Raw genomic sequence first — 10,320 nt, 5'->3', positions numbered from 1 at the left:
TGTAATTTTTCTTATTTTTATTTACCATTAAATATTAAAACTAGTGATATTTTAATCAAAATATGGATATCATACTTGATTATAGTAGTTAATAGTAATAATAAAACTATCCCAAAATCTAATTAAAGCTCTAAGTTCATTTTTTAGCAAAAAATAGTCGGTTATGGATATATCAATGGACAATCATGAATTATGGAGTAATAAAAGTACTCAATCAAATTCTATGTGAAATGCACAAACCCTCTGCATATCAAAATATTCACTTAGAAACCTAAAACCTTAAAATACTTCTCCCTCCATCTTCCAATATGTATCCCACTTTAACTTAACACGAGTTTTATAAAATATAATACAAAGTGAAATAAAAAAAATAGTGGAATGTAAATCCTACTTTTATATATTAGTTTTATAATAAAATATGAGTAAAAATATCTTTATAGAATGTAGGGTCCGCTACCAAAAGCGGTAAAAATGAAATGAGAGAATTAATATGGGACGAATAAAAATAAAAAACAAAGACACATAATGCAAGACGGAAGGAGTATATAGAAGTTATTTTAATTGAGAACAATAGCTCATATACAAAATTTCTTAAAAATTCATGCCAACCATCTCTTTAAAGATGACTCCAAAATATTTCACACTTGTACGGTGCTCAAATAATATGAATTTTTATGCGGTTATGCCTTCTCTTCTTTTGTATAGTTTGTTAGTAACTACAAGAAAATGACGCTATTTATTGGACGCATTTTCACCTCCCGTCGCTCGAATTTAAAGTGAGTCTATTTTTTGTACAAGATTTAAATTACCAATCCTAATTATGATATAATCGCCTTTAACTAATAACATAATTACTCTTGCGCGCACATAAGTTTTCTCCAAAAAAGCTAATTATCCGTTTTATAATATGGAATAGCAATTTCACCTAATTCACATACATTCAATTTGCATTTAGAAAAATTAAACAGAAAATTGATTGGCCAATCCAAAATTCTATTCCTGGTTAAGCATATGAAGTGAACAGTCAAATTCATGGGGCCCAAAATATGCTATAATGAATATACTTGATTTCAACCATTAGATGATTGTAATTTGTAACCACAAATTAATGTTGGAACCATCAATTGATATGGAAAGTTATAATGGGTTAGGCTATTTTCAATTAAAGTTGAATAATTATTATAGTCATAAATGGTATAATTGCATCCACCACATTCATACCGTGTAATATACTCCCTCCGTCCCGCACTACTTGCACTTATTTTCTTTCTGAGCGTCCCAAGTTATTTGCACTCTTTCCATTTTTAGTAATAATTTATACCTACAGCCGTAATTGTTGACTTTGTCTATCACTCATTCATTAATCTCCGTGCCCAAAAGGAAATGTGCGAGTAGTGCGGGACGGAGGGAGTACAATTCTCAGTTGACTTGAGCTAACAGTTTTTGGCGAAAAATATTGAAAAAGAAAAGCAAAGAAATAAACACAATTAAGGGGTTGGTGGATTGAAAACAGAATGTACAGTACATGCTATGCTAAGATTTCTAAACAGATTCAACCATGCTAATGCAAGCATGATTCTTGATGACTTCACTTCTAACAATCTATACTTTCTAAACGAAATAAAAAAAATAAATAGCGGTTTATTAAAAAACTAAAATATCTGATGTTGGGTGGTGGTCCATCTCCATGATATTTTGTGAGGGATTAGACTTATCCTTCAATCAGTTCTAGAAATTTTAAAAAATAATAAAAATAAAAATCTATATGAGTTTGTCTTTATTCAAAAGTTCTCTTTGTGGAATTCAAATTTGGTGTTGGTCTTGTGAGAGAAATCAGAAGCCAGTTGTCTTAGCTCCTTCACTGGTGGTGGTGCCCCACAGTAAAACACTCCTGCAAAATATCAACCACCACAATTATTAGAATTTCATAAACACCAATTTTAAAAATAAAAAATCTCACACGATGCAAAAGTTGCACCAGCCCCATAGCTAGGGAGTTAATTAATTTAAGCAAAATTAGAAGCTCACCGACTCTACTATTAGGATGATTGAGCGCGATGCGCTTGTAGACCGTGCGCCAATTAGGCTTGGCGAAGTGGGACTTGACGCGGGTGCCTGACACGACATCGACCCCGTTCTTGGCGTGGTTCAGGGACTGCAGCATGGTAATAAGGGCGGAGCGTGCGTCGCCCTCCTCATAGACGCTTGTGCAGTAGTTGTGCATCTCGATCACTCCCTTGTGGTCCATCTCACTAACCTCATTCATCACGCCCTTGAACCAATCGAACGAGCCCTGCTCGCGTGTCACCCAATAGAAGTAGGCCCTCCTGGTCTTGAAGTTGTGTCGTCCGCTCCCTGAGCCCGTGCTTTGCTTGGGCGTGGCAAGAGGGTTGGGGCCCGCGCTTCCTTCCTCCAATGCATTATCCTCGGAATCCATTTCTTTCATATTATTGACAATGTCTTTGACCACACTGATCATGGGTGTCGCGCCTATGCCCAGCCCAACCAGCAACACGACGTCGTAGCTCTTGTAGTCTTGGGTCGGTGCACCGTATGGACCATCAATCAACACTTTTATAGGGAAGCTGCAAATTTCAACAAATATTATTTAGATGCATGATGTGATATAATTAAATGAAAACTTAGGCCGATGTTATTAATTACTCACTTGGAATTACTCTCTCCTTGCAAATAGTCAGCACGAAGTAGTCCACTTTTTCCTGTTGGCGGAGGCTGACAAGCCTAACAAAGATCAAAATCACACTTTATTAGAAAAATCTTTTTCTTTTGGTTAGTCACCAAAAAAGAAGGCGATGGATTTTGGTGGATACACATTGCTATAAATTATGGGCAAGCTAAAAAAAAATAGGACACATATATATCTATATATAATTTCTCTAACCGACAGCATAGGTAACTTGATCTAGGTAAATAATGCAGTTGTGCAACATTTATTTCAATGGCAAATAAACACAGTTGGTTATAACTTGTAACAAATTGATGATGAATGAATATCAAGTGAATATACATAGGAAATTGGGGTACCTTAGAAAATACTTCTTTCAATTGCCTGGTCCAATCACCAAGTGTTCTGATGTGAACACTCACATAATCGTCTCTGGGTGCTGAAGTAATGGAAAATGGGTGCCTGCATTCACGTTAAAAATAGACCAATCAATTTCCCAAAATTTATATGATAGATCATATAGTAATATTAAAATAATAGTATTAATGAGGCAAGTACCACTCAAATGGAGAAACAGCTGCACAATTGACGAAAATGTATTGCCCACTTTTGTATTTAAATCCTTGCGGCTTTGACATGTGAAGCGTTAGCACATTCCCGGGGTACACAGCCACCTTCATCATATATTTAATCGAATAAGAACAAATGTGGACATTATTATTTGGTGAAAAGAGGAAACAATTTGTACCTTCAAGATCTTGACGGCCTTGATGCTGGACCTAAATGCCCTAATCAATCTTTCGGAGGCATAGAGCGTGAGTGGAACGGCCAAATACATCCACGTCTGAAGTAGAAAATTACATGTTGAATGTGATTATCGAGTACATGAATTTATGTATGCAAGTAAATGATGATAAGGCAGGGACTTAATTACCGTTTTCTTGTACCATTCTTTGGTCAAGTAGAGCTTGATGCCGTGAATAATGAGGGAAGCGTATACAATCACAAACAGATGATGGGAATACCAAAAGGCATTGAATCCGGTGAGCTTATTCAAAGGCTTTGGTAGATTAATTCTCCCTCTCCTAAACCACGGCGAAGCAAGTGTGAAGGCTATTGCCATTAGCACAACCATCACAATTCCGGTCACACCTTCCCACCCTTTGATGAAGAACCAATAGCTCGTCGGCTGCTCCCCAAAGAACTTCTCCATGTCCTCGTACTCATCGGGCGTTGCGCTCAACACACGCGGAAAATCACACGCCAGATGGCTTATCCCATGTATTCCAACTCCCATTGCAATCGCAATCGCAATAACCTATCAATTATTTCCAAAATTTATCGTCATATAAAATTATGTGACATTTCAGATGTTAATTACTTACCTTGTGGAAGTTGAGATTGTCGTCGAAGGGGACGGCGGCACCGAGCCTGGTCTTGTTGCGGAGCCAGGTGATGGTGTTCCGGCAGACGGGCAGGAGAATGAGAGCCATGTTGAGCTTGAGGGTCTCGGCGGCGCCCTTGGCCATGCAGACGCAGTGGCCCATCACCTCGAAAACCTCTCTATCCTTGTATTGGATGTATTTCCAAGTGAAGAGAACAGCCATAACTCCAATCCATAAACCCATCACCCAAACTCTCTGCCAATTATCAAGCAAAAAGTAACGGCCATCTCTGTACCACCTCTTTATGGCATGCTCTTCATTCGCCTTCAGTTTCTCACTCAACATCTTGCTCAGATTCCGGCTCTCGCGCTCCCCTCGAACCGATTGGCTCGGCCCTTGCAGCAGCAGCATCTCCAAATTCTCAATCTATTTTCACACAAAATACATTATCGGATTAATTTTTTTAAAAAAATTAACTAGCTACATCTTTTTATTAGTGCATTCATTAATTTACCATGATATATCCCATCTCATTAGGATCCAATTCTTCCATAATCAATCTTGCATATTCATCCGCTTGCTTCTGAATATTCGACAGCTTGTTCGCCGAGGCACTTATTGTAATAATCTGAATTTAATTATAGAAAGTCAATGTATATACATTAATAAATCTAGAATAATTAATACAAATAACAATAGTATAGTATCAGATTACTATTGCTTCATACCTCTCTGACTTCCTCCTCTGTGATTCTGCCATCAGCATCTTTATCAACCCTGCGCGGAATAAAAAAAATTAACATAATTAAAATGAAATATCATGTGCAATTAATGATTTTCCGATCGTGACACAACAAGATTCAAAATCAGTTCTTTTCTCTTTCACAACTTACATGTCGAAGAAGGTTTGAAGGCGCGTATCGAAGCTCTGATCAGCAACTTGGTCCCAGAATTCCCTCAGCTGCCCCTTGTTGATACACCCGCCGGTGATGTTCCTCCGCCGCGCTAGCGCGTCGAATAGCTCGCCGGCAAAATCGCCGGATTCCTTCTCCTTGTTCATTCCTGATCAAAAACAATAATTAATTTATTTACTTTTTCTCTCAATAATTCGAATCAAAAAAGAAAAAAAAAATACCGATGCATTCGCCAAAGCGGGCGCGGGGGAGCAAGCCGTCGGTGTCTTTGGTGATATCGTCGAAGCGCTTCTCGACGCCTGCCCAGGCGGCGGCGCCGTCGGTCTTGCTGATGAACTTGAGCCCTTTAAGAGCATGCGCGGCGGCGGACTTGGTCCGGTCGAACCTCCCGGGCGGCTGGGGGCGGCGCGTGAGTGAGGCGAGGCGCTTGAGCTCATGCGAGACCTGCCGGATCCTCGACGAGGCGTTTCTGACGACGGAGGATCCGAATGAGGACCGCTTCTCGAGGCCCCGGGCGAGGAGAGCCAGCTCCGGGTCTTCCACCTCGCCGCCGCCCGCCGCCTTCACGCTGTGCACCGCCACCGAGTCCTCCCGGACGTCGAGGGTGATCTCCACGTAGTCATCGCCGGAGTTGGCCGGGGCGGGGGAGTCTCCTGGGATGTTGAACCGGGCGCTTTTCCTTCCCCCGCCAGGCCTCTTCAGCGGCCCACTAAGTGGGCCGCTGTAAGAGGTCCTGTCTCTGCCCCCGACAATTTCAGTGTCGGAGTGGTGGTGGTGATGGTGGTGGTTTTGATTATTTTCCGAATTTTGCATTTGGGATTTGTACATGTCACACTATACAATAAGTTGTAAAATGAGAATGAATTGAACAAATAATGGGTAGGAAAGAGAGTTTTTTGGTTGCTCTAGTTCTTGTACTACAAAGTTAGAGCTTTTTGTGCTATATAAATTGGAAAAATGGATATGAGAGTATATAATATATGCAGAATAAGGAGAGATTCTTCCAACCATATAAAAATCCTCCTTATGACTAAGTCTTCTAACCACTTTCGAAATTGTGCGTGTAAGAAAAAAATGAGGAAACTCTACCTTCGCATATATAAGTAGGAAAAAAAGATTGTCAACAGAGGGAGTGGGTTGGTTTGACCGGCTAATTTTGTGATTTTGGGTCTCGCTGAGATGGATGCAATGAATATTATTTCACACGTATTCCACTTTTGTTGTTTTTTTCTTGTTTATACTGCCGTCGTCATATTCATGTTCCACGCGTTTTTATTAAATCCAGAAACAGTTGTGATGGATTTAAATTTCTAGGACAGAAATAGTTTCTGGAAATAATTAGTTATGTTGTGTGTTTATTATTATGTGGAATATCCACTTTAGGTACAAGTCTATTGCTATTGTGTGAAAATTGTGTGAGGCTTTGTATTTATACTCACTTGTTTTTCAGTAAAACTATTAAGGCTATTTATGCGTATGTTTGTCCAAATATGTGCAGCTTCATGTAGATGAAAGCAAATCTTGAGTTTTACCAACACATGAAAACAAAGTTATGTAACGTAGTTTTAAAGGCATGAGTGATCAAAGCAGTAAATAAAGGTCGTGTGTCGCATCATCCAACTTAAAAGATGGGATAGAAAATGATCATACAATGGGAACCCCCATAGCAAATAAAGGTTGTCTTGCTTGGAGAAATCTCGCCCCTCCAATAGCACAACTTTAAGTTTGATTTATCCTATAAGGAAAAACTCAAAATATATATTTAGTATTTTCTTATAGGATATATCAAACTTAAAGTTGTGCTACTGGAGGGGCGAGATTTCTCCAAGCAAAACAACCTTTATTTGCCGTGGGAGTTCGCATATTGTACGATCATTTTCTATCCCGTCTTTTAAGTTGGACTCTTCAGATTAGGCATATCAGGGATTGAAGATGACTTGTAACTAAGGAGGAATCATCAATAATGGAATGCATTATCTTTTATAGTAGGTTCATAAGCAGTCTGTGGACTTGTGGTTGTAAATATTGGACCATCTCCATGTGTCTATCCAAAGATCCTCCTCAGTTTCACTAGCTGAGAACCATTCCATAAATTTGGCAATAAACTCTGGACCTCTATATTTATTATTGTATAAACCCGGTTCGGTTAGTAAGATTAAATCTCATGATTAAATATGTATCATGTTTGGTTCATAAGATTGAACCCTTCAACTTAATTCTAGATGGATAGTCTCATGATAATTAGTCATAATCTCCCCCTCCAACTAAAATAATCCCACAACTTAATCCTAGATGGATAGTCTCATGATATTAGTCATGGCAACCGAACGCCATCTTAGGATATTCAGAACAAAGCAGTATTGTTTCAAAACTTTAAGCCTAATGGGAGTTCAAGAAACGACTCTTTTTGCGACTTGACACGTGTGAATCAAAAGACGATGTCCGGACTTTCCATTTTCTCTCACACAATGGACATTTCCCACAATTTAAAATTGTCACATGGCTATGCTCATCATCATAGGCCAGAAATTGAAGTTTTTGTATTTAAGGACAATACATGAAAACTTGTTTCAATAAGATTGAAAAGTCATATAAAAAAAATAAAAATGAAACAAAATTCGAATAAACCAAGTTAAATAATCATATACTATCATATTATAAGTTTTAGTTACATAATTTGAGACGTTAGTTGAATGCCTTGTTTATCAAAATAATTTGTAATCCACGTGAACTGTACTAATAACTAATAATGGACCATGTATTACGGTGTAGGAATAGTTAGTTATACATGATGAAATTTAAAATCTAGGAATTCGAGAGAATATATATCCCGATGGAGTAAAAGATATTGTGAATAAATTGGACACCAGTGACGTATCGATAATGATCATGTAAATTCCGTAAAGAACCCAAGTCGACTATAAAATGCTATCCACTAGACTTTCTAATCCTTAGTTAATATGACAAGTGACTAATAATGATTGTTAATTTGGATTAAAAAATAATTGCCCTTTGAATTTAATCATGAATCGCCGTTCATAAATCCTCCATTTAGGTGGTGTTCGATTGCCAAGATAAAATAGTACCAAGATATAATCTAGGATTGAGTTGTGAGATTATTTTAGTCATATGGGGTTAGCTAAGACTAATTATCTCATGATTATCCATCTGGGATTGAGTTGTGAGATTGAATCTCATAAAACAAACACACTACAAATTTAATCTCGAATACAATTTTGCAAACTGAACACCTCTAAATTATTATCGATTATGTTTAAGAAAGTAGTATTCCTAAGGAACAATTATTGCTAGGCAGGCTAATATAGTATTATATAATTTTTAGTTTTAACTATAATGGTGTCTTACATTTTCTTGAATTCAAATTAGACTTTTGTGACTAATCAATTACGCAAAATGGCTCTAACCTCCCACTTTTGTTTGTCTCGTTGATTTTGACTGCTCGAGTAAAATTTTATGCATAAAAAACTCGAAATTTCATCATCTCATTATTGTTAAGAATAAGATTAATAGCAAGTGGAACAAGTTGTAAACAATGAAGAAAAATGCAGTGAGCTTTCAATAAATTATTCTAGTTAGATATACACAAAATCTATTGTTTACACTTTGAGAAGTGCCACCCTATTTTAATGAATATCTTACAACTAAAATCAAAGAACTAAAACATGACATTGGTGTGTACATATTCCTTCTGAAAAAATTGTATTTGTCATTTTCATCAACTCCATTCCAACTTATAATACATGTCGTATTTTATTAGTTTATGTATCCAATGATTTTCCAACTAATGGCCTCCACGATGGGACGCCCTAAGGCGGGCCTATATGTTTTAATATTATTTTGTTAATTAATTTAAATATTTTTAAATATATAATGCAAACTAATTTAAAAACACAACGAGTAACCATAAACCGGCGAATATTGCATTAATAAAAACACAAAAGTTACACGATTCAAGTTGGCTAATCTATGCAATTCCCAACTTCCGGCGCAACTCATCGATCAACCCCGGGAGAATTTCGGCCGGCGGGGTCCGTACACTTCTTGAGGGCCTTGTGCGTCTGCAACAACGTCTTCGCCATCGAGGCTGCTGCCAACGACTCATACGCGGTGGCCGTCGCGCTCGGGGCCAGGATCGGGACCGGGATCGGCGATGGCGCGGCGGCGGTTGAGGATGATGTCGCCGCCGCCTTCCCCTTGGCCTTCGCAGCCTTGACGCCTATGGGACGTAGGGAGGACATCGGTGTGCCGGTACTATCGTCCTCCATATACGTCCGGTTGAGGTCCACCGGACGAGTTCCGCTTTCGCTGCTCGTGTAACCACCAGCTTCGGTGGTCTTCGTCCTCTTTGTCGCCCCGGTGTGCAGAATCCAGCCTTGGAACTTCTGCTTGTCCCTCAAGAGCGCCCAGATGGCCTCGTGCTTGAAGTCGCTGTACAGGGACTGGTACGACAACATCGCTTTAACGCGCACGTCGCTCAAGCTCTCGCCGCTCCGCTGCTCCCTCGCGCACTTCTCGTACTCCGACGAGAACAGGTTGATTTGTTTCTTCACCTAGTCTCAGTTCTTGCGGAGCTGCTCTGGTTGGCGCTTGTACGCCTGCTGCCTCTGGTTGTTCGCGAATATCGGGTCCTCCGATATATCCACCCAACACCTCGCCAATACGAGGGTTTCATCCGGCTGGTAGTTTGTACGGCCAGGGGCGTACTCTTCACATACTACCGGAGGTGGCAACTTCTGCGCGCGCTGCCAGTTCCGCTTCTTTTTTGCGGGGGCGGAAGCGGATGGGGTGGCGTCGGCGGCTGCGGATGGGGTGTCGTCGGCGGCGGCCTCGGCGGCGGCGCGTCGGGAGGGGGCGACGGGTCGGTTTGGTGACGGTTCCATGTCAGACAAACCGTACGATTCTGTGCTGAATTCGGGATCGTACTGTGCATTGGCGTCGAACGGCCGATATTCGTAGGGTTCTGTTCCCGGCCAACGCGCCTCCCCAAACATCGGACTGTTGGGACTTGCATCCATTTCGTCGAAATAATAAAAATGTGAGTTTCGAGAGTGAAATCGTGAAAATGAAACGTTACAAATGAAGTTGGGGTAGGGGCATTTATACAAAAATTAAAAAACGCGTGGCATCGTCCGCGACCATCGTCCGCCGATATCGCAATGGGGCGCCCGATGGCGCGGACGATAGCCCATCGTCCGCGGTTGAAGGGCGGACGATGCATCGGGAGTGGGCGTATGGCGCGGACGATGGCGGGCACCCACAATGGGGCGGACGATGGCACGCATCGGGCGTCCCATTGTGGATGCCCTAACACAAA

General features: G+C 40.3%; 1 protein-coding gene across 1 annotated transcript; it reads right to left on the bottom strand.

Annotated features, from left to right (window-relative positions):
- Nucleotides 1-1,478: 1,478 nt before the first annotated feature.
- Nucleotides 1,479-6,060, bottom strand: LOC121744763 (respiratory burst oxidase homolog protein C-like). Its single transcript, XM_042138391.1, has 12 exons — nucleotides 5,207-6,060; nucleotides 4,965-5,133; nucleotides 4,800-4,848; nucleotides 4,586-4,699; nucleotides 4,072-4,497; nucleotides 3,621-4,004; nucleotides 3,435-3,530; nucleotides 3,245-3,360; nucleotides 3,046-3,148; nucleotides 2,669-2,742; nucleotides 2,029-2,585; nucleotides 1,479-1,891 (listed from the first exon to the last, which is right to left on the bottom strand). The coding sequence occupies exons 1-12, from the start codon at nucleotides 5,811-5,813 to the stop codon at nucleotides 1,782-1,784; spliced, it is 2,805 nt and encodes a 934-aa protein (XP_041994325.1). The 5' UTR covers nucleotides 5,814-6,060; the 3' UTR covers nucleotides 1,479-1,781.
- Nucleotides 6,061-10,320: the final 4,260 nt, after the last annotated feature.

This window comes from Salvia splendens, chromosome 8 (genome assembly GCF_004379255.2).
Source record: "Salvia splendens isolate huo1 chromosome 8, SspV2, whole genome shotgun sequence".
NCBI classification, from domain to species: Eukaryota; Viridiplantae; Streptophyta; class Magnoliopsida; order Lamiales; family Lamiaceae; genus Salvia; species Salvia splendens.
Note: the sequence above shows the minus strand (reverse complement) of the source record. Positions and strands in the feature narration are given on the sequence as shown.

Bases quoted from the DNA above. Each gene is read 5' to 3' on its own strand.
- LOC121744763 (XM_042138391.1), bottom strand. From the start codon at position 5,813: ATGTACAAATCCCAAATGCAAAATTCGGAAAATAATCAAAACCACCAC. The intron at 3,361-3,434 runs GTACAAATTGTT...TATATGATGAAG, and splicing joins AGGCCGTCAAGATCTTGAAG to GTGGCTGTGTACCCCGGGAA. The intron at 1,892-2,028 runs GTGAGCTTCTAA...GATATTTTGCAG, and splicing joins TCATCCTAATAGTAGAGTCG to GAGTGTTTTACTGTGGGGCA.